This window comes from Colias philodice, chromosome 31, assembly GCF_061535455.1.
Source record: "Colias philodice isolate Cphi_HAF_F1 chromosome 31, ilColPhil1 Martin Lab GWU primary, whole genome shotgun sequence".
Classification (NCBI taxonomy): domain Eukaryota; kingdom Metazoa; phylum Arthropoda; class Insecta; order Lepidoptera; family Pieridae; genus Colias; species Colias philodice.
In genome coordinates this window covers 2,187,973-2,213,762 of record NC_143116.1, presented here as the reverse complement: position 1 = coordinate 2,213,762, position 25,790 = coordinate 2,187,973, and the positions used below count along the sequence as shown (strand labels likewise).

The 25,790-nt window shown below is 34.2% G+C and overlaps 2 protein-coding genes across 10 annotated transcripts in view; one reads left to right on the top strand and one right to left on the bottom strand.

The window, feature by feature from the left end:
* LOC149475094 (uncharacterized) overlaps window positions 1-25,790 on the bottom strand; it is a 131,085-nt gene that overhangs the window by 28,731 nt on the left and 76,564 nt on the right. The window lies entirely within an intron of this gene.
* LOC149475095 (la-related protein 1-like) overlaps window positions 1-25,790 on the top strand; it is a 106,989-nt gene that overhangs the window by 34,558 nt on the left and 46,641 nt on the right. For 2 of the 9 annotated variants that reach the window (XM_089713812.1, XM_089713815.1), the window contains exon 3: window positions 1,774-1,853. In XM_089713812.1, the coding sequence (XP_089569938.1) occupies window positions 1,774-1,853 (80 nt within the window). Of the gene's footprint in view, window positions 1-1,773; window positions 1,854-9,071; window positions 9,536-25,790 lie in introns of those variants that run through there. The other 7 variants (XM_089713821.1, XM_089713819.1, XM_089713820.1 and 4 more) reach the window with 5 other exon arrangements.

Genomic DNA, 25,790 nt, shown 5'->3' with positions numbered 1-25,790 from the left:
GCTTAAGATTAGTACGTATTTGTAAGTGAAAGTGAATTGGAGTAACATAAAGATATTATCATTGTCTTATAACAGTTATTTACTGCAAAAAATATTATACGCAAAGAAATAAAACTTGATGTGACTGTACAAAAACCCGGTTGATTATTTTTTTATATATATTTTTCCCGTTATCTATGTGTTATGATCTATAATAAAAACAATATCTCATGTGTATTGGTCCAACTCAAGGGTTCAGGCCCAACTTCCATAGTAAAATGCCCATTCTCCTTTAGCACACATATAGAGGGTAACTTGGATTAACACATAGGATAGGTTTTATCCTGGAAATCCCACGGGAACGGGAACTATGCGGGTTTTCCTTTGAAAACGCGGGCGAAGCCGCGGGCGGAAATCTAGTATAATATACTACTTACTACTACTACCTACTGTTATAACTGCGAATGGATGTTTGTTTCGATATATGGCATGTTTATGAATATGTAGGCACCTTAAATGATATTCAATGTCATAGTATGTATAAAAAATAATAAATATACCTAGTTACTAAAAACACGCTTTAAAAATGATATTATAGTGTTTTCAGTCTTTTAGAAGTGTACAAAGTTTAAATTAAATATTTCCGTTTATCAAATCAAGTTTAACGGAGTGGATTAATAGGAAATAGAAATATATACAAGTGAAGCGTGTAAAAAACCTCATCAAAATTAGTCTAGTAGGTTTCTCAAGAAAGATAAACACGTTAAAATCCATCCAAATTGAATAGTTTCGTTCGAATTAAGATTCACTATTAGAGTAAAGATATTATGTTTGCTCTGTCGCGTAATTTGTAAACCATATAACTTGTGCACATAAACATATAAGATTGTAACTAGTGCTTTATGCTATTGAAGATCAAAATCTTTCCTCACGATAAATTTCAACAAAATCAGTTCAGTTTTTCAAACAATCTCATATTTACAATATCAATAGTCACAGTGAGATATTAATAAAGTGAGCTGATTGTTTATATACCAAGATACTTGTTTAGTTTTCCTTCTGCAAATAGCACGCGTGTTATAAAAATATCTATCCTCGTTATCAACATATAAATAGAAATTAAATTAATTTTGATTTATTGGAGGCCGGCATCGCGCTCTAAATTGATTGGCTGCCGTCATGCGAATTGTTATACAATATTTTACAGTTGGTTACATTATTATTAAATAGGTAAATTGTTTGTTTGATGTAGTCTAATTTACGATAGAATTTAGAAGAAGAAATAGGACTGTGTTTACATATTTTTTTATTTGAGTTTGTTAAGACAATAACTGCAGATTTTGTTTTATGCGTTTCTGGCCTTTTTTGCTGTTTATTTTTTACACTGTTAGAATTAATTTATCATTTAATGGTGGAATTGAAATCTTTTGATTATTTGATACTTTAATTTATAGTGTGTAATGTAGAAGCATGCTGCATGGTACAGCTATCTAAAATTAGTGAGAGCAAAATAATACGTTTCACTGGTCCATTTTCTTTACGAACAAGTAGGTGATCAGCTTTCTGTTACCTAACAGACTGATCTCTTTATTTTAGGGTGCATTTCCACTAATAATGTGCGAGGATGTGTAGCGAGGAACGTGTTTGTAAATAATCAATCACATCGCTTCATTTAGTTTGAAGCGATAGTATTGATTATTTACAAAAACACATTCCTCTCTACAAAAAGACATTACTGTAGAGTAATAACTTTTACAATAAATAATAAATTTACCCTAATTTTTATATTTGTAGCAGCCGCGGAGCCTGCGGCCCCTCCGCCGCCGAAACCTACGGTCGTCAAGGCGACCAAGAATGTTAAAATCAATCAAAAGGTAAGTGCTTTATTATTTTGTGTCTAAAATATACTGATTTATGTTATATTGCAGGTTTATGATTGTGTTTCTGGGTAATATATGAAACAATATAAGACTCGACTTTAATAACACGAAAAATCAATACGTATGGTGGTAGTAACCATGTTTCGTTGATAAGGACTGTAGAAAATTATTATGTATCAAAAATTTAAAATAAGTGTGGGTAGTAAATAGTTTTAAAGTTATTTATGGATATTTTTCCTTTTTGTTATTGGTTTGTGACTTGTGCACTTTTGTTATAAAATCGAAAGTTATCTATATTTAAAACACTAGTTTTTATCCAAATAAATATACTTCAGGTTTTAAAGAGCGATCACTCGAAATTTAATCTAATTGCGAACCCCTTTATGTATTGTTAAAATTCTTAGAAATATTTGGGGTGTGACCCCTCTTAAATACAGCACGTACATAGGTAGTATAGGTTAAATAATGAAAATACTAAAGCAAGAGCTTATGTTCAAGCCGCATGGCATGTGTAATCGTCGTATTGTGTGCAGAATGTCATGCATGCATGTCATGCTGCATGATAAGTGAGACTAGAGATTGTCATATACTTTTGTATGTATAAAATATAAATTTTAAGACAATTATCAGGTACATATAAGAAACTAGATTTCCGCCCGCGGCTTCGCCCGCGTTTTCAAAGGAAAACCCGTATAGTTCCCGTTCCCGTGGGATTTCCGGGATAAAACCTATCCTATGTGTTAATCCAAGTTACCCTCTATATGTGTGCTAAATTTCATTGTAATCGGTTCAGTAGTTTTTACGTGAAAGAGTAACAAACATCCATACATCCATACATCCATACATCCATACATCCTTACAAACTTTCGCCTTTATAATATATATTAGATTAGATTAAAGCATATTTTAAGATTTGAAATGATTCATTGATACTAGTTAGATACGATTGTGTTTGTATGTCTGTGCGTGCATCATGTTTAAACGGATGAGCACTTTTCGATGAAACATGTTAGGTTATATTATTCTGATTAAAAATTTTATAATATGTAGACGGGGCAGTTCTGTTGTTCTGTACTGAAACTTCTATAGGTACCGTCCTTCTGGAGTATACTATAATTTCTTAACCAACAAATCCTCACAGACCACGAGTAAAACCACGTCCACGTGTATAACTAATATATTAACAATTTAACATACCTAGTTAATATCGAACGCTCGGTCATGGTAATATATAATTATTTTCCAACTAAACTATACATATAAATAATAAACGCCAGTGTCCTAGGTACGAGTACGGTATTGTGCCGTGCGAAAACACGTTTCCATTCGCAGTTCGGACCGCCATTGTTTGTCGATAGGGATGTGCTGTGGTTATCGATAAGTTTGAATATGTAGATGTTTTGTATGGTAAGTGGTTCCGAGACTTCAAGAGGTTGTGGTGTTGATAGCGATAGTTAAAAAGTGAAAATAAAATAAACGAATGTTGGTAGGTTTAACATGTTATTACGTGGCTTAATTCATATCGATTTATGTGGTAGGTACTGTAGACTTGTCTTGCTAAATAAGAGAATGTACGTTTGTTCCTTTAGAAATTGACCAATAAATAAATATACATTTTTCATTTATTATTGATCAAAGCAAACAATGAACTAAGTTTTTGTAGATAGTGTTTTCAAATAGATATTAAAATTCCAAACTGTATTCTATAAAATAACGGTTTCTATAATTCTGTTGTTAAGAGATAACATTTAACGGTTCTCTAATTAATTATTTGATATAGATCGGAATTTCCTATGACTTTATACTTATCAGTTATTTATGTTAATTGCATTTTAATATTTGTTTATACATACACAACATCCTATTTGTGTGTCTAATCGAAAGTAATTAGGGTTTATAAAAGGTAAAGTACCTAAATGAATCACGCAGTCTTTGTTTAATAATTTTGAACCGTACTTATTAAATATAATTTTTTGTATGGTGATATTCATACTATGTTTATGAAAATAACACCTGATCTATGCGTTTTGCTTGGTAGAAAAACAAATATCAAAACATATAAATTAAATCGATCAGTATTTTGACGTGTAAATAAAAAATACATGAAAGATATACTTTATGTAGTACTAGCTGTTGTCCGCGACTTCGTCCGCGATTCGGTCGTTTTTCGTCATTCGTCGTTTAAAAAAAATACGTGACACTTTATTTTTGAATGTTCTTAATTGTCTCTTATAAAATTTAACTACATTAAAATTGAATACTCTGATAAGAAAATCTTAAAATCATCGAAAATCATAGACATCGAATATCTGAGGAAAACATGAATGAATGTGATTTAAATTCTACATTTCTTAGTAATTAAAATAATAATCTAAATTAAATGTAGATTAACAGTTTGAGCGCACCATTATAGAATATGTACCTAAGTAATAAATTACGTTAGTTTACATAGTAACTTTACTAAAAACACGATGACTTTCTTTCGCGCTCGGTACCACAAACTAAACATGTTTGTGGTACGTGGCCCGCGTCACTTTACCCCCCACGAGTTCCCCTCCGTTGCTATGCGAAAATACATTCGTCGCCCTACTGTAGGAAAAATTGTAATACTGCGGCCTGGGCGTTATAACACGCTCAGGGAATTCCTGAGTGCTGATAGACTTCCGTCTATCGGCATTTATACCAATTTTATATTAATATCACCATCTTGAGGAAAAGCTTCTAACGTCGATTTAAAACGCATATATACGGATTAACCTGATGAATTAACATGTTCTAAAATTGTGAAATGAGTTCAGTTTTAAATTCGAGAAATATTGATTTCTTGTATTCGATTATTCGTCGTAGTCGAATACAAAATATATTTAAAGAAACTTAGGTTGGCCTTCAGGCAAAAGGGATCCTATCAAATGATAAACTTGACCTTGTATCTTAAAAGTAAGAATGAAAGGAGCATCTAATAATTGTTGAGCACCAAAGGATCATTTAAAACGCAATACTATAAGAGCTAATATTGTCTAAGAACTGTTTAGATTGCACATGTTCCTCTAAAACTTAAAAGTAGTGATTTCAAAGGTTCCGGCGTATCTTCAAACGAAAGCCGACTCCTTACTCCACTTTAAAGCATTACAAAAAGAACATACTACGTTAATATCGCCTATACAGAAGATGATCTGTAATCAATTGTGAGGTTATAAGCAAACCCACTTTTATATTATTTTGTCGGACCACACCACCGAATTTGTAGATTGATCTTCTATGTTTACCTCTAAGTCATTAAGACTATGTCGAAATCTGTCTGCAATAAGACGGGCCTCTCGCTATTCGTCCGTTTAAAGAGACCAATAGTTTCAATTCTTAATCTTTCATTAAACAAACTTATTAATCGTTATTGTCTCAAATAATGGTAATATTCGCGTCCCTACTCTAGTCATTGCTTATGCTCATGTTCATCTTCGAGAGATCGAATAATATTATGGTGCACCCTATTATTTGTCAAACGGTCTTCATATTGAGTAAAAGTTTCAGAATTCTCGAGATAAAATATGACGATCGTGATCAGCTGTGAGACGTAATTCCCTCTCAGTGAGGGTTTCGGTCTCACGGGATAGTACAATATGCCATTTGCGATCAGCTGTGAGACGTTATATATACCCTCAGTGAAGGTTTCGGTCTCACAGGATAGTACATGCCGTTCGCGGTCAGCTGTGAGCCGCAATTCTCGTTGTGAAGCGGTTTCAGGTTCGGCATAACACATGTTGTTTTCGGTCAATAGTAAGCCTCTTATCTCTAACGATCCTTGAGAACTCTTATTTCTCATTTTCTTAACTTTGCTCGAATTTCGATATATAAAGATTTTTTAGGTGGCACTGATGCGGGTGAATAAAAATTAAAACGGACTAAGAGTGTTATAATCTCAATCATCATCATCAATACATATAATAAAATTGTGGAAAAGTGATGTCTGTACAATTAAAATATGTAGAAAAAAATTAGCAGGTGTTATTATTATCGAGAAATCGAGAGAAACCATTTTTTTCTCTTAAAAGCTCCCCCCTCCCACTTCCCGAACTCCGATTGACCGTAATTTATTTTTCCTTACATTTTTATCATATCCTTTTCTAATGGGTTTCATCCTACTGCGATTTTTTTTTGTTTCAAAAATTATCTACCCTGGTGTATAGGTAAATTTTCCACATAAAATGTCCTTTAAATTATGTCGTATTATATTTTTAACCCCCGACGCAAAAAGACTGGTGTTATGTGTTTGACCGCTATGTATTTCTGTGTGTGTGTGTGTGTCTGTCTATGGCACCGTAGCTGGCTAACAGGTAAACCGAATTAGATGCGGTTTTTTTTGTTAGGCAGAATATTTTCCGACGCTGGTTCTTAGATAAAGTGTATCAAAATTGGTTCATCCACTTATTATACCTACATAGGGGTAAAAGTGGGAATGAAAAAAATGAAAGTTATAATTTATTTTTAAAGATCGTCGGGAAGTTTATGAAATTATTTATTCCTTTTTCCATACACTTTTCTTCGTCTAAACGGTTTAGTAACGTGCTCTCTCTCTCTTCAGCCTTTAGTTACGTGCGTGAGACAGGAAAGATCTAATTTGGATTTGTTTCTGGATTTGATAAAAACTGAGTATCGATTAAGCTGATCAGTGGCTACTGGCTACACCATAGATTATTAAAAACATCCGTTTAAGAAAGGAAGGAAATAGAATTTGCTCCTCTCCCCCCCCTGGTTCCTAAAAAATAATATGACATAATTTAAAAGAAATTTTACGTAGAATTAGTTAGGCATTTCTTTTTTGATTTTCGATATTATATACTAATCATAATTTTTAATTACAATATGTAGTAACTATTTGGTATAGGTTAGGCATTTCATTTCTTGATTTTCTTTAATAATTTGGTACGTAAGTTTTTTAGCTCAGTTTAGTAAGAAATTTTAATAACAATTCTTTTAATTATTTATGGTAGTACAACAGTACAGTATGGTTGTACGTATTTACTCAATAATTGTATGTTAAATAGTAATTCAGCATGGGCGTAGCCACGGTGGGGCTGGGTGGGGCGCTTACCCTGGCTTTGATCTGGTAGGTACTAATTGTGAAGGGGAGTGGGCGTGGGCGTGGGATTGGGACTGAACGTGGCATATGGCGTGGGAGTGCGAGTGGGCGCGGGAGTGGGAGCATGAAAATAAAAATGATTTTTTATTGTTGCCCCACCCTGAGCCCATGGTCATAGGTCCCATAGTCACTATTCCACGCGAACGAAGTCGCGGGGACAGCTAGTAGACAAATATAATCAGAAAGCTAAGCTCAACCATAAAAGATAGACATTTATGATGTCGGGAGATATTTTTTATATAATATGGAGAACATTTCTTTCATACTTGATTTCTGTGTAGCTTTAACCATTAAGATACACGCATTAAGAACGCACACGCGACGAAAGCTTAAAAATGGAGTTGCTGCTCTGCTCACGAATATGAAAAATAATTGTACCAAGTTTCGTTTAAATCCGTCGAGTAGTTTTTGTTTCTATAACGGTTATACAGACAGACAGACGGACAAACATTTTTGACGTCGATGTCGATCTCTAATCACCTCGTGATAGTTATTTAGGAAATATATTTCATGTGCAGAATTGACCTCTACAGATTTAATATAAGTAGGTACCTATACATATATTTAGATTCCAATTTCCATGTAACGTTAAATTCGACTATATAATAACTAACAGACAACGCAGGTTACTCTCGTTTCCGTAAGTTGAGGCGGCTACATATTCGGTCCTAATAACATGACTTTTTGTGAACGAAACGACAGCGCGGTTTAATTCGATGGCAACACCATCAGAAAAAAGGAAATATTTTTAACTTTGAAAAAATATTATGATTTACACTATTAATACTATTTTAACATTAACACAAAATATAAGACTATGAGTGTGTAAAAATAAATCCAGCTAGTTTCACATCACACTTATGTTTATAATTAGGTATACGACATGAAAATATATTAATTACCAAGCAATAATCATACAGATAAATACTGAACAAAAGTATTAACAGTCAAAGGATATTTTTACTAACAACATGTAAATGATGAAGGAATAATAATTATCAACGAACTAACCTTTTTGTATTAGAGTCCCGCCTCGTGATCGAATTATTAAAACACGAAGATTTTTAAAAATGTAACCAATGAACACAATCAATATTAGATTAACTGTAATGGTGTCTAGTTTGACTTAAAATAATATACATCTACCCTCACTTTTAAAAATGTAGTATATTCACACGAATTATATAAGCGCACCTTATAGGGAAGGGAAGATTTATTATGGGTTAAAGAGTTAAATAAATAAATAACATAATTATATTTAAATTATTAATTTTTAACATTGTGTTCAGTAGTGTTAACATGTAAATTGATTTGATTTTTACGAAATCTCATAGATGGCGCTGAATCAAATTTGTCTTTATAGTACTAAGATTCATTAAACAGTTTCTCTGCCCAAATTACGTAAATGACGTAGTTTTTATAGTGTAAAGCTAGATAATAGCATGGCTTACTCAAAAACAACATTTAAACATGAGTCTTTAGATTGTACGCTGTCGTAGTTCACGGAATACGTAAGAAAAGTAAAGGTTCACAGCTCCTCCCCCGGAGGTGATAGCATGATAATATGTTTAAAAAAACCTCACACGACCTGTTAGTAATATTCATGCAAAATTTGAAGTCAATCTATGCAGTACTTTTCGAGATTAGCTCGGACAAACATACAGACAAACAGACAAACAGACAAACAGACAAACAGACAAAAATTCTAAAAACTATATTTTTGGCTTCTATATCGATTATAGATCATGGATTATGTATTCTTTTAAAAAAATATTCAATGTACAGTTTTGACTTTCCTACGATTTTATTATATGTATAGATAAATAATATTTTAAAGTGATTTCGCTTTCGCAAAGAGTGTTCGTTTGTCGACTTGTTTTTCTTAAGCTCTAAAAATATCGTAAAAATTTATGTTATTACTTATTGACATAGTCGTATAGAACGCATTCGAAGTATTTGCTATTTACGTGTCTCTCGACCTTGCTCGGAATCATATTATATCGAAAATATTGCAAGCAGCCGTAAAAGTGAATTAATTTTCCAGCCGTTGTCGGTAATGTTTACCACATCACTAGGGGACGCCAGTCGTCCGCCGAGCGGCTTCGATGTCGGTCGCGTGCCCGCATAATTCGAATAACGAATTAGAATAGAACTTTTATTTGAATTCCGAATTTAAATTTAAAAAGTTCTCGCACGGAACGCGCGTGTTTTGTCGCGGTGCTGCTATTTTCGCTCACGTAAATACCGCCAAAAACGCGTTGCGTCGCCGCGTCGCGCTCGTTCTAATTTATTTTTAAATCGATTGAACGTCGTTCAAACTGCACAATACATAGGTGCTTAGCAGCCAGTATTACAAGTAAACAAACGTTGCGTAACCGATGCATAATTTTCGATTATAGAGTTGCCATATTGTTGTTTTTTTTTTTATAATTCGAATTCTCAATAGCCAGTGTTGTGTTTGTGTGTGTTATCGCATTGTGAATAGATTCTTTATTGGTCAGATTTGTTCCGGTGCAATAAATTGGAATGGTGTTTCACGGTTTGAGTTTGGTTTTAATATAGGAGATTGGTTTTTATGTTTCTTTCTTTGTATGTACGATTATAAGGTGTTAGAATATTGCGTACGTGCAAATTGCGAGGATATGCATACCGATTGCAATTTGCATGTATTAATATTTAATTTATACGATCTAGTTAATATTTTATTCAAAAACAATTTATATCGGTCAGCGGAATTTGAATATTTCGCAATAAAATTGGCTAATGGTATTTTCCAAAAATACCTGTTGTCATAATATGCATACGTTTTACATAAGAGCAAAAAAATATTTTCCTCTCTCTTTTATATGTATATCGTATTTAAAGATACTACGCAATCGCTAAAAGGATGTTTTTCTGCAAAATTAAGCAAATGTGTTGAAAAATAATATTGTTATTGCAATAATATTGATTATAAAACGTCGAAATAGTAAATAGGATACCTATTATTTGTTGGGTTCTATTTATCGAAGTTCAAAATTAATTTTGTTGTTGTATTAAAGTATTTAAAGAGACACGAGATACAGTACATGAAATAAAACACAATATTAATATGAAAACAAGTCAATAACTGCGTTAAAAACAACCGACTTCAAACTTGCACTTGCAACATTTACAAATACAGACAAAAATGCTCATAAAATAAAAACTACTGGGCCTATCCGAATAAAATTTTTATGGGACCAATTCGACACCATCCCGCATCGAACAAAAAAAGAATCACGTAAATCGGTTCAGAAACCACGGAGTAATCGGTGTACATACATAAAAAAAAAACATACCGGCCGAATTGATAACCTCTTCCTTTTTTTGAAGTCGGTTAACAATATTAATTCGACCTTTCTATCGATCAATATTTTACCAAAATCGAACTGGGAGTTATTAAGAGACCAAACATTAAAGAATTCTTTTAGAAAATAAATGCCAAAGCGACCTTTGCTCATGCGTGCAATGCTCTACGTACATTTGGTAATTTTTTGCGGATCTTTTTGAAACGTCAACGAAGCCACGTGGCATAACCTATTTTGTGTAAACGTAAGTACTAAGTTGTGATTCGACAACTACGCTGTCCATTGGCACCATTGGTGAACACAAAATGATTTTTTTTTGTTTATATTAATTTTAGTAATAAAGTTAATATTAATTTTATTGTTGTATGGATCTGCTCCATAAAAATTATTTTACGAATAGAAAGTTACGTTATCTGTAATGTCATACGCTATATATTATAATGTAATGGTCAATCCGGACGGAGGCGAGACGAGCTGTTAGTTCTAGCATAGAAATACTCTTCTCCGCGGGTGAAACCGCGCGGTACAGCTAGTATGTATATAAGAAGATAAAAGGTGTATTACAGTAGGTACCGGTAACATAGTTGAGATTAGATTGGTCGGTATCTATCGCGAGATGCTCTTGCGGTCATACGATAAAGGTCGAACCGTGTTTACCAATACTGGGATGGTAATTTAACTAATAGTAGTGTCTAGTGGGGATCGTACTCGACGATTAGTTAGGGACTGCTTTTATAATAGTTGTTTGGTATGTGTAGGGTTGTCAATTTTGTGAAAAACAAACGAAGATTTAGAAAAAATGGTCTCTAGCACAACGATGTAGAACGGTGAACTGAATAAAACTAATTGAATTAATGTTAAAATTGTTTTAGTGTTGGAATCAGGTTGATACAGAACCTATACCTTGATACTAACCTAACAGAAAATCATATACACAGGGACCAAATTACTACATTTATTGTCTATCTATATGGCAAATTCATTAAATACGCAATTCCGCCCTTTACCATACAAAAAGAAATATCAATGTAACATACCAAACATCCAAAACCTTCCGCTCCCAATATATTAATTACTGCACTAAGTTGATTTAATAACAGAATCAGACGAGCTATCTACGTCTAGCTAACTTGTAACCTAGAGTTACCCCATCCGATCGTAGCCCCTCGCTGATTCGATTACATCACACATGCATAACATTACATACACACACATGTATACAGATATTGAATATCACAGATTCACAGACACGACATGGATTTATTCTGTAAGCTTGTGTGGGGGGTGCGGTGTGCTTGTGGGCGCTGACCACAGCGCAGCGTTTGATACAGTGCATCGATTGAGTTTTTCGCGTTTAATGTATAATAATTTGATTATGTTGTGAAGATTGGTTGTTGTATGTGATTGTCTAGTGTCGGAATATGAAGGTATGGATTTCGAATTTAAAACGTGTGAATTGTAAAGGTCAAGTTGCAATGGATCAAAGATAGATACAGTGCAGGCAATTAGGGGGAAGCCCAATTAAGATGTACAAATGCATTTCTTCCTTCACACACTTTTACTCCTTATCATCATTGTAAAGAAACATATTATATCACCATTATCATCATTATGATATATGTATTTATGGTCTTGTACCTTAAATATATTATTTGAATAGATTTTCCTTCACCTCTTCGAGCAATAGTGACGTATCATAATGTGCAACCATAAAGAAAGAGTAAAATAATTTATGCATACTTATTGCATGTCTAGTCTCGCATCTCTGAAAAGTCAATGCTAAACATCGCACTGTGCCGGGATAAGTGGCGTCTTTTGTTGTCGGAGGCCAAGACCCACTTTGGGGTCACTGCGCCAGATAGTAAGTAAGTAAGTAAGTAAGTAATTAGGAAAGTCCCAATTAACTAAATATCAAACGTTGGTCGAACCAGACGCGACTCGTACGCAACATTGGCTATAATTTAACTGCATAATGGCATCGACTTTGCACAGTCGGTCAGCTAAAGGTCGTATGTGTATGATAAAAAACGAGAAATGTCAGACGAGACTAATATGTTTCTTGATAATTTATGTCCAGTTGATTATATTATTATTCGTGTGTCCAGTAAGGTGTGTTTGGAGGGTGGAAAGAAATATGTGGAAGGAGTTTAGTTGTGTGAGTGGTGCAGGTGAAAGATAAATGTCGGTTGTAAAAATTGTCTTGTTGCCAGTTAGATAATGTTTGGTTTGTTTTGGGTATCGTCATTGGAAAATTATAAAACGAACAAATATAAAAAATACCCTTTCAATTGTATTTAAATTGACAGTAGTCACGTATAGTATAAAAGTATTTAGGAAGGAAGTTTAACAAGAATGGAAATTATAACACAGTTATACAGTTTTTTTTGAAGGCTCTTATTAAATTTCGAAACGTTTTTGTCTCTTACGTATTAACAGATATTAACTCTTTAAATCATTGGCTATTTTGCATATAAATCCCATTTTGCCAAAGTTCAGCCGGTATGGCATGCCGCTCGCGTTGTCATTACAAATGTCAAATTATATATTTACATTTGGATTCTTGGTTAAGAATGTTAAGATACATAAATAGATGATACTAGTGGTCCGCCCCGGCTTTGCCCGTGGTACATATTTCGCAATAAAAGGTAGCCTATGTCCTTTCTCGGGTATCAAAATATCTCCATACCAAATTTCATGCAAATTGGTTCAGTAGTTTAGGCGTGATTGAGTAACAGACAGACAGACAGAGTTACTTTCGCATTTATAATATTAGTATGGATTATTTTATTATTGTACAGATGTATTTAGATATTAAGTTTTCATATGCTTAAGATGCTCGAAAGACGACTTTATTTGTGTCCTAAAAATTACCATCTTTTGTAAAAGGGTCGAAGAAAGGGCAGCAGATCTATACCTAATTCCTGTTAAGTCTGTCACAGAAAAAATGTCTTCAACCTTGGACGATTCGGAACTACATACTGCCAATAATATCTCGTGAAATTTTCCCATTTATATACCCTTTTCCTGCTTTAATCACAGTGACAAATATTTCCAGTAAGAGTATATCACACGATCGACACGTAAACAGTTTGAAAGCGAACAAATTGATAACGTTACCAGTTAGCAGTTACTACTGAACGAGTAATTCGTGAAATCGTAATTAAACACACCGTTAACACTACGGCGTATTATTAGTTAGTCAAATTGGCATCCTTATTGCGTAGATTATAGGTTTTCCTTTGGAGTTCCGTAAGAAGTTTGTAAGAAAGTTGGTGGTGTGAATGGATATGGGAAACTTGGTAGAATGATTGGAAAAGTTGGAGAAATGTGGAATATTTTTAAATAGAAAATATGTAACTGAATGTTATGTACTTCAGAATAACATAGGATCTTAACAAGAAAGAATCTTGAGAAACAATGATTCAACGTTAAATTGGTTACCTCTTGATGAATCAAGTTGTGGACAATAAATGGCAAATTATGTATTTCTATAATATGATGTGATGTATCGCACTGCTAAGGTATAATTATTATTGCTCAAATATTTTAATCGTAGGTTAGTATTGCTTTGACCTTTACTAAATCATGTTGATGCAATATTTAGTTTTAATTTGTGATTGATCAGATAGCTATTGCAATTTATAGGCATGTTACGTATAGAAGTCGGATTCGAGTCCTGATCAGTGATTAACGAAATTACGACTGGACGATGTTTTAAATTTCAGTTCATTGAATATCCTGAAGTCACGTTTAGCACTTAACGAGTTCACACTTGTGTTTAACGATTCTTTTGTATAAATTCACAATGCATAAACTTAATTGATCTATAAAATATTTAATTAGTAGCTGCTGTATTTCTGAGAGTGCCTTTAATTTTTCTTTTTACCTTTTTTCCCGGCTTAAACAGATAGAAAAGCGACTGCTTTGGCAAAAATTTGGCAGACGATTTACTAATATTTGTTTTCTTTTGAACAAACGCAACTAGCATTTAAATTAGTCGGTTATCCAACGTGTGACGGAATGCACGAGGAAAGTGGAATATGGTCCAGTTTGCAAGGAGAATCCGGTAGCTAATAGGACGACTACGATACAATGTTTACAAGAACTTTATTTCAGTAGAGAAATGTAGAAAATGGTTCTGGGCAAGGATGCTTGTGATGTTGGAATGGGGAATTTTATTAGTGTGTACAAAAGGTCAATAAAGATATCTGTTTTGATCTGAAGCAAAGCATTGCCTTTACATTGTTGTGTTCGCAGAACTTATAATAGTAGTCAACTATAAAAATAAATTTTTAATGGGGACATAGTGATACATATTTATGTAGTTTGCGGGTTGTAGAATAGGAGGAATATTGCCACTAGGTTATGCAACAGTAGTAGTATCAGTTATGTATATTTTTAGGGCATATTATTCTGGGTTATCTTTTCATATATTCCATCAGTATCCTTTCATTGAATGCATAGATTATTGTAGTCTTTATATTATAGAGTTTAAAAATACAACCTGATGAGAATATCACCTCTTTGCACACGTGATGTTTCGAGCCATAGTCATGCCACCTTATTCAGTGATTGTAGTAGCAATTGATTCAATCAGGACATGCAACGCAGATTGTACTCTACATAGAATGATACATACATACATTTTATATAATTTTTTTAGTGTTGTTTGGCAATAAGTACCTTTTTGGAACGATGATCCTTATGGCAGGATGCGGAGGTGTACCCTAACCGGGAAAAAGCACGTAAAACTGATTTCTGGCGTGGCGATGGATGTGGTGACACAGGATGATACGTTGTCTATATGCATCAATCTGTTCTTTTCCTCATATTACTTTTACAAAACAATATCGCTGTTTCACATCACCCAGGCTCGGACGTCCCGTGACGGCTCACAATTTTCAAGTCTTTGTATATAATGATTGATTTCTTTCATACGCAAGGATGTGATCGGTGCAAAAATGTATCGAATTGAACCGATACTGGGTGTACCTACCTAAGTAATATGTAGCTGTGCGTTTCGTAAACTCGATAAAGTTGTGTAAAATGTTACGGGTCGGACCGGTTCGGTCGACAGGTGAACGCGAACGCTGCGTGCCGCCACCGGCCACTCGTAGTATGTGTGTATGTATAGTGGAATTGGTAATTAATTTGCGACGATTTTATTAGCTCACCTGTATGTTTGTATGTTACCGACTCATCTACATTCAGTTTTGTATGGTATTTAATGTTATGTATGTGTGCGTGGATATACAATTGGTTGACGTGTGTGTGTGTTTTAATGTTCAGTCTGTAGTCAGCCGATGTCTTTTTGCAATGGCAATGTTAAGTCGCTTACAATAATTACTTTTTATAGTAAAGGTAGGTAACGGTGGTAGAGAAAATAAGTTGTGAATGCATGTGCAGTCTTAATCGGTCATCACCCTTCAATTATTTTATTTCTATCTACTATACAAAAATAAGTCGGGTTTAACAAAAATAACTCCAGAACGCACAAACCGATTTCCACGGTTTTCCGTTGGAAAGGTCTCGGGCTCCGTGAGGTTTTTAGCAAAGAAATGTGTCTCTGGTGGCGAAACGGAGTTCGCCGGGTTTGCTAGTGTTGTAATAAATATTGCTCTTTTATTTCGTCTTACAAGTTGAGTAGATAAGTGAGTGACCTTTAAGTGTTTATGGCATTGCTCTAGAACTTCCTTTAATTGGATAATAATTAAAATTTAAAATTATCCGAATTAAAGAAAATAATATTATACTTATTTACGATTTCCCTTGTCGAGATTTTTTCGAGAAAGATGTATTACGCGTCGATTAAATTTGTTTCAAAAATCTTAACTCTTAACATAAGTAAGTAGCCAAGTAGATAAGTAGCCAAGTAGGTACAACTAGTAACTACCCACGGATATACTTAAACTATTAAAAATACATGCTAACGGATGTTCTACGACAGGTTCCTTATCACATAGGTAATAATACGCCTGGTTTTCTTTCATATGTAATAAAATCGACCAAGTGCGAGTTGGAATCGCACCAAGGGCTCCGGACAAACCTATTTTTTTTATTATTTTGTAACTTTCAAATTTCAATTTATGCTTTTAGCAATATTTCCTTAATTTGTGCTAAGTTTAAGACGTTGGTTTTTACCATATTTCAAGACTGTGTTCATGCTAAATAAGGATCTTGTCAGACAGATAGACAGACGGACAACAAGGGTTCTTAGAGTTCCGCTTTTCCATTTGAGGTTCGGAAAGCTAAAAATAAATAATAAAACAAACGTTAACTAGAATAACAGTTTAACAAGTATCCGAGGCATTTGATGATCGGCCAAGAGTCTAATTTTAGTTTGTGTGTTTGGTCGTCAAGGTAGTCTGTTTGTTTGTGAGTACGTAGGTACCGCCTTGACGGTCTGATGATGGCTGCTTTGATTATTTATTCAGTGTGAATTTAATCACTACAGCTACGCGATCTTGTTCTAATCCCACTATGTCAAATTCTTTTAGTGTAAACAGGCGTAGAACATTCTTTCGTTGTTCTTAGTGCGTTCGAAAAGATTCTATGCAATGTTCTAATACTGAACAACACTGAATACGAGTTTTCGTTTACACTAAAATATCACGAAAGCATGCTCTTGCTCTAGATCTATGTTCGTTTGATGTAAATGCACAGTTAGAAAACAAAGTTCATCCCGTCTGTCTAACTTATGACACAGCATCTGTCTAACTTACCTAACCAAATTATGACACAGCAAAAACTAAAAACCGGGTCTAAAACGTATTAAAACCACGGTCTAAGTATAGTAGGTAAGTCACGCTTTCCGTCTGTTTGTCTGTGTGCTTAAATCATTAAAGCTACGCAGCAGATTTTGATGGGGTTCGTTTTTAATAGATAGAGTGATTCAAGAGGATGGTGTTAGTATATAATTTATTAGGTTTTAGATAAAGCGGGCGAAGCCGCGGGTGGAAAGCTAGTTTTTGATAAAATCACCTCGTCAAATACGATTTTTATAATATCTTAACGATCTTGGCACAGTTTCTGCTATTATATTGTTATATAATGAATATATTATAATTTATAACGTGTTTATTGTATCTTAAAAGCTATAACATATTATATTATGAATTAATTTGTATGTTCGTTACGCGAAACAACGTGAAGTCACGACTCGGTTTTTGTTTAAGTATAGGTAACTAAAGTGGTCTTCTTTTGTTTGAAGATGATTGTATTGTGTTGAGATGTATATTGTAATAGATAGGTATGAAATATAATGAAGCATATATAAGTGTATTTATGTAGGATCATGTTATTTATATGTATATCCAGTTTTTTTTAATCGCAATTAAAAATATAAGTAGGTATAAAAAATTGCCATACGGGATTCGAACCTTTTTTTTAAAGTGGGGAAATCTTCCAAAGATACCCACGGCCCCCGGGGAAGGAGCCGTGGGTTATGTCGGATTCTTACCGACTAAAACCCCACTGTGTTGTCGAGCCGCTTTAATGATGGGGCCGCGGGTATTGGATGGAATTCTTCCGCGACCATACGGGATTCGAACCTGCGTCTTTCGCTTTGCCGAAATGACGAACTTGTTTTGGCGGTCGAGTTATTATTTCACTTTCTAAATTATCAAACAATCCTTGATTATTGTAAAATTTTAGAATATTTTAGTTTTTCAGTAAGTATATAGTTAAAAGAAATAGACCGTACATTATTTTTCATTATAACCTCTGAATAAATTATGTAGACTCTTTTATTTTAAGAAAAAATAAATTGCCTTGTAATGTTACGGCAAATGAAAATAATATATTGATTGAAAATACAATGAACACTTGTACAAATATTAATTTTAATGCGGAAATGCAAAGAAATCGATGCTTATCAGAGAATTGTATTTTTGTTGTTTTTAAGATTGCATTTTTTTATTTATTAAATAAAAAAAGATATGTATATAGAAGTTGTAATTCGTCATTATACCACTTAGGGGCCGTTCAAGTATTACGTAAGCACCAAGGGGGGGTGGGGGGGTCTCTGTTTTGCTTATTTTGGATGACATGGGGGGTGGGGGGGGTCTAGATGATGATTACGTCATCGTTAGTTATTTAAGTTTTTTCGGAGATTCCCGCAAATAATACATATGCGTAGGCACTATTATTCAAAATTTAGAGCACCAAGATGTTGAATGGCTCGATGCGAGTGATGTAGACATTCCAAAATCGGATGAAAGTGAGCAGACTCACAAGTCACAACACTGAGCAGCAATCCAATGTCATCGATAACTTAGAATCATGGATTCAGGTTTCATGGACTGAAGACTGTTAATGTGTTCCGAAAATATTCTTTATGTTAGTTATGTTCTTTATTTCTGATTATATTTTTTTGTCATTTACTCTATGTGTATCAGTTAAACCTAATATTTTCATGAATTTTCCTATTTTAAAAATAACAATATAAAAAAAATTATTAGGTATCTACTAAAAATGTTTACGTAAGCATAGGGGGAGGGGGTAAGTGCTTTGCTTACTTTTGATGACAAGGGGGGCGGGGGGGTAAAAAATGGTAAGAAATCTGCTCACGTAATACTTGAACGGCCCCTTATAACTCAAGAATGGCTGAACGAATTCTAATCCATACTAATATTATAAATGCGAAAGTAACTCTGTCTGTCTGTCTGTTACTCAATCACGCCTGAACTACTGAACCAATTTGCATGAAATTTGGTATAGAGATATTTTGATACCCGAGAAAGGACATAGGATAGGTTTTATCCCGGAAATCCTATGGGAACGGGTTTTTCTCTGAAAACGCGAGCGAAGCCGCGGGCGGAAAGCTAGTGTTTTATATTTATTGAATTTGCTCCGCTACTATTTAATGAAATAATTTTTGAAAACTTAAATCTTACCACAAAAGCCTTATCGAAGCCGGGTTGATTAACTAGTACATATCTATAGATAATAGAACAGTCTCATGGACAACCATCATTCACGGGTGTTTACACAGCAACAGACAAACCCATAGAACAATATCATCCAACAAAGATACAATACAACGTGAGGCACGCGGCTTTGTCCGCGAATACCTATACAATATATTATAAGTATACGTAATTGTCAGGGTTGCCACTACGTACAATCCTATACTTCGTTATAGAAAGAATACTAATATGTTACCAATTACTAGTTTTGTAGTATATTTTCACGGGTAATTTAGTTGTTGACCTATTTTACTTAACCGTGAATGGAACGCAACACTGAAAATTATAAATTAAGTATTTTTTTTAAGCTATTGCATAGCTTCTATCGCGGGCCTTGAGCGCGGGGACAGAATCCAGAAATTTTGTAACGAAAAACCTAACGCTCCCCACTCCGACGGGCGCGGAGGTGTGGCTTGAAGGCATAGCATGCAATAGCTTTACCGCGGCAGAGTGCCACACGTCTTTTTTAAAAATATGTAACGCTAAATCTAAATATATATGTACTTATAACAAAACATCGAATAAAAAATAACAAAGAAATGTCTTACTCTTTTTCCTTGAATTTCCCAATTATAATATATTTTTGCAATGTAACTTTATTTTTTTTTAATTTTGGTAAAGTAGTAGCCCTAGTATTAATACAGTAACTATACGCGGGGTGCGGGGCGCCGTCTGTCGAGCCTCTGTAGGCGGTTTTATATTATGACCAAATAGTCTATGGAGGGATGGAAATATAAGTATTTTTTTTTTTAATATGAGAGGCTGGCTGTCGCTTGCAAAAGGGAAAATATTTTGATAATTATTTTGGATGTATTTTTGGTAATTGCATGTGAAATTATGAAAAGATAAAGTAATTGAGTAGAAGTGGATATCGAACTAAAATATGTAATACTAGCGGTCCGCCCCGGCTTCGCCCGTGGTACATATTTCGCAATAAAAGGTAGCCTATGGTCTTTTTCAGGGTCTAAAAATTATCTGTGCCGAATTTCATATCGGCCCAGTAGTTTATGCGTGAAAACCATACATACATACATACAATGATACAAACCTTTCTTCTTTATAATATTAGTATAGATACTATAGTAGATCTCCTCGTTTTACATATACCTACAAGTTAGTTACTATTTTTGTACGTTATTTATTCGATCACGTAAAAACTAATGCATGGATGTGGATTTAAGTTCGTAGGTACATAAATAGATTATGGTCTAGAACTAGAGTAAGAGACATGTTGATTTATTATTTGCAACTAAGTATGCTAGTAAACAAATAAAAACTAAGAAATATATGTGTGTTGATGTAAGAGTAAATAGTAGGTTAGGTTATGTACTGTTTCTATAGATTAGTAGTAGATATAAGTAGTTGGTCGTATTCTAGTACGTTTATCAGAGTGTGGTGTCCCCGCACCGCTCGGCTACACACACCGTGTTCCCGCAGCACAATGCGGGCTTGTCGAGTGTGTGCCATCGCGATACGTGCAGTGGAGCGCGGGAGAGAGGCTTTAGAAGGTCGAATTTCGACCGCCGATTGATACGAGTACAATTCTAAGTATCGAGTGTAGCATTCATATATTCTATAGGTACTATAATATAAGAGTTTGTTTGTTTGGAAGGTTAAACGCGCTAATCTTTACGGGTCCTATTTGAAAAATTCTTTCAATGTCAGATAGACTATTTATCGAGGAAGTCATACATATCATCACGCTAAGACTAATAGGCGCGGAGCAATGCTCGTAAACCCGCGAGGCACGAATTTATGTTATAAAATGTGGCGTTGAGAAAAAATAAATAAGAATTCCAGTCAAACGTCACTGAAAGTAAAAACATTTAAGTAGATATTTATCGCAACCGGAAGCGACGAAAGCGTTACACAACACGGCCTTTGCCGGAAACCTCTCGGAATATTAAATACTCGTATGAATTTAAACGTCGAATATCTTGGTATGTGTTCTATAATCCATACTAATATTATAAATGCGAAAGTAACTCTGTCTGTCTGTCTGTCTGTTACTCAATCACGCCTAAACTACTGAACCAATTTGCATGAAATTTGGTATGGAGATATTTTGATACCCGAGAAAGGACATAGGCTACCTTTTATTGCGAAATATGTACCACGGCCGAAGCCGGGGCGGGCTATATAAAAATAATTTTGATTTTCGTACATGTCAATCATTAGTTGCCAATCCAGTCAAATACGGTTGAATACGGTCAAAATATTGTTTGACATTCATGCGTTCAAAAATGTATTTTGTGTAAAATAATTAAAAATTAAAAAGGGTGAATAAACTATTGTCTGTATTTTTTTTAAATCAATTATTGAAAAGTGCAATTAAAGCAGATACATAAAAATTCCTCAAATATTTGTGTTTACGCGTGCTTTCAGAAGTTGATAAGGTATTTTCGGTGAGGAAACTAACCAAGAAGGATAGTTCGATTAATTATTTAAAAAAAAATCTCTAAAAATGTAAAAATTCTGACAACTATTTGTCGCGATTTCGTCGACTGCTTCAACAATATTGCGTTGAAATAATATTATAACGTTAAAATTGAAACGGAGGCCCTGGCTCATTCGATTGAACCAAGCTAAATTGCGTTTTGAAGATTACATCCATTTACGCGATGCAATTAGCACAGAGAAGAAGATGCAGAAAATATTGGGCTATTTAGGTGCTTAGGTGCTATTTTACCGGCGACATACACAGGTAGCCCAAGTCATACGCATGAATATGCGCAAGATGCAATGACATATGTTCGTCATTATGGTCGGCCTGGATCTATTCATTACATTTACATGAAATCCAAAATGGATGGAAATTATTCTACTGCTGCGTCCCGGACAATTATCAAGTGATCGGCTCGACATTACCACACGTGTTTTCAAGCAATGAGCAACACATCTTTCGGATTATTCAATGATGGATGTATTCAATCGATCCAGACCGACATTATGTTGTAATCACGAATATGATTGATGGACCGTGTGGCACCATCAACCGCCAATCACCATGCATGGTTGACAGCGAGTGTTCCAAAAGGAATCCACGAAAATTTACTGTAGAAACTATCACAGGCAACAAGATGATAGTGGTAGAACTATCATAACTAAAGTGAAAGGAAACGATTTCGTGGTCGACACCAGTTAAAGAATGAAAAGAGTTAATCCGAATGCATCCCAGGCTGCAAAACGTAGTTTAATTCGATAATTTTTCTCTGGCACGTGTATGAAGTAATCAAGTATCTAATTATTGTTTTTTTTTATTCTTTTTCCTATACCTATGTGTTATTCATCGAAATAAAATGCTGTTATATATCTTTATTTATTTTGTATCATTGTATTCCATTCATCAAAGCCTAAATTAGTTCCAAGCCCAAAGGTAACACGACATTCATTGACTGGGCGGTACGAAGTTCGCCGGGACAGCTAGTATATTATATTCTATACCTACATGCGCACGCGCAAAGCTTTATAAGCCTTAATATGGAGATGAGCCCGAACTATAAAATTGTATGGTCTTTTATGCGTAATAAATAATAATGATATAATAATAATAATTTAATGTTTGGAAACTTTACATTCAATTGGATAAGTTGTTTGATTTATAAATTTCAATTTAAAAGTGTTACATGCATTGTCTCATGATTATGTTAAGAACGGCTTCAAATAAGCTATGCCACAATCTTGCCTGATGGTAAGCTGAGATGTGGCCTAAGATGAAGCGCGCTTCCCTAAAATGTACCTGTTCACTCTCCTCTTGAAGACCTCCAAATTGGTAACTGTCGCTTTCAAGCGCTGAATCACTTTGTAGATGTCTTGAATTTAAACATGGTGTTGTGTAGATTATATTTTTATATGTATTAGACTAGCTGTGGCCCGTTGCTTCGCACCCGTAGTCGAAGAAAATTTGTATTGGAATGAGATGTTCTACCGTGGAAATAAGTAGACTGTACAACTCGGTATAATATAGATTTTGTGTCAAATTTTATCTTAATCCAATGAGTGATTTTATAACAGGACATATTATACAGTTAGTATAACAGTGTAACATCAATCCATACTAATATTATAAATGCGAAAGTAACTCTTGTCTGTCTGTCTGTTACTCAATCACGCCTTAACTACTGAACCAATTTGCATGAAATTTGGTATAGAGATATTTTGATATCCCAGAAAGGACATAGGCTACTTTTTATCCCGGGAAATAGGATAGGTTTTATCCCGGAAATCCCACAGGAACGGTAACTATTTTCTTTGTCTGCGCGGGCGAAGCTGCGGGTGGAAAGCTAGTATTGAATATAGTTTATTCGTCGCCTGTCCTGACTAATAAACTTTATTGGCTATTACAATTTAATCCCTGGCTAGGGATAAAAATATATTTTTACCCGCAAAATGTACCTCCCTAATGATGAAAGAATTTTTAAAATCGGTCTAGCAGTTATTGAGTTAAGTCGTAACAAATAAACAATCCAATGTCTCCTTTACATATAGTTTATAATTAACAGCGTAGTGATAATCACAAGAGACATCCATATGACTTTGCGTTCACCCAACTTATCACTAGTAACCGACTGACTGATATTATATTATGGTCTTACGTGTTATCTACATTCATAAATACCTTATTCTTCAAGGTCACACTTTAGTATATGTGTTTTTTGTTTCACGCTTATCGAGGATAGATATTTAGTGCCTCTGTGGCTAAATGAGTACATACGTACAGTACGTATTCATTCTAGGACGTATATGAGAGTGTGGTGTCCCCGCCACATGAGCCGTCTTTCTACTCATGTGGTCCCCGCACCGCTCGGCTACACACACCGTGTTCCCGCAGCACAATGCGGGCTTGTCGAGTGTGTGCCATCGCGAATCGCGATACGGGCAGTGGAGCGCGGGAGAGAGGCTTTATATTATATTGATGATCGAATTTCGGGCAAGATGTTGTTTTATTGTTAAAATTTTATATGACTGTTTAATAAAAACGATTTATCAAATGTCGTGTTTTATTTAAACAATGTATAGATATGTTAATAATTATTTGATGTTCACACATATTTTTTTCGCAAAAATGGTGTTTCTTTGCACACTTTCGCTTTCCATGAAACTGCTGAACAAATAAACGTATTGTTTTACGACCTTGATAATAATTGTACATGTGACATGAAATGTGTGCTATGTTTGATTTGTAAAATATAATATCTAGGAAGTTAATTGTAATTTTAAATGCTTTCTGTTGTTGGGAATTTTTGACAATCATTACATCTCATTATTTTAAACAACAATTAATAAAATAAATTATATATACTTTTAACGTAACTTTTATGCGTATTTACTATACTTACCTATATTTTTTCAACTACACAAAAAATGCGTGTCTAAATTCACTAATTAGTTTTTATGTATTCGTTGGAAGCGTTGAAAATCGCAGGATAACACGTGCTTAGAAATTAATATCTTAAAAATAAAAATAAATAAGTGCAAAAAATGTTTTGATGCTCATTTTGATTTCGTAATATTAGATGTAGTCATTATTGAGCATTTTTTCTGCCATAGAGTAACTAACGTATATCTAAATTCTTATTATAGCTTCGCTTGACAGTTCGACCGTCTCATAACTCTCACTCTCTCATTGTAAAGCCACTCTCCCGCGCTCCACTGCATGTATCGCGATGGCACACACTCGACAAGCCCGCATTGTGCTGCGGGAACACGGTATGTGTAGCCGAGCGGTGCGGGGACACCACACTCTTATATGTATGACAATACGAACACATGCTATGAGCAAATAGTAAGAGTAATAGAGTTAAATACCCCACCTAGAGTTTTAATTAGGATTTTGATACTCAAAATAATTATAATTTAGAACAAATACATATGTAGAATCATAAAAATATGTTGCAACGAGTTCGTATGTACTTATTTATCTGCATGGAATTAATTAAAACTAGATTAAAATAAGGGGAATAATAAAACGAGCGACTGAAAATAAAGTGAGCGACTGAAATAATAGAAGAAAGTTTTTTTTACACGCTTTATATTAGCTTCACCTGTATGTTTGTATGTTTGTAACCGACTTCTTTGGGCGCGATTTTGACCCACTTTAAACGGCCAGATTTCGTTCAAACTTTGTAGATTTATTGAGGACCGATGACAATACAATAATTTGATAAAATTTTCTATTTTTTAGTTCGGTTTTCTATGAAAAGCGTGTTTTTTAGTTTTTTTAAACTACATATTATTTTATAGATAGTGTAATAAATATGATATTTTTCTTTATCCATGTATGGTTTCATTTTGTATCCCACATTAACTTACATTTATTGTTTTCTCATTAATTTATTTATAGACCTATGGCGATTTTGATAGAGTTTAAAAACTAAATGACGAGTGAAATAAATAAATGTTGAGGTGATGCGTATCTACTCGACGAAGGTATGAATAGCATGTTATATCTAAAGATTTAACCATCCATCGATAAACTTTATTACACAAAGCCAAATAA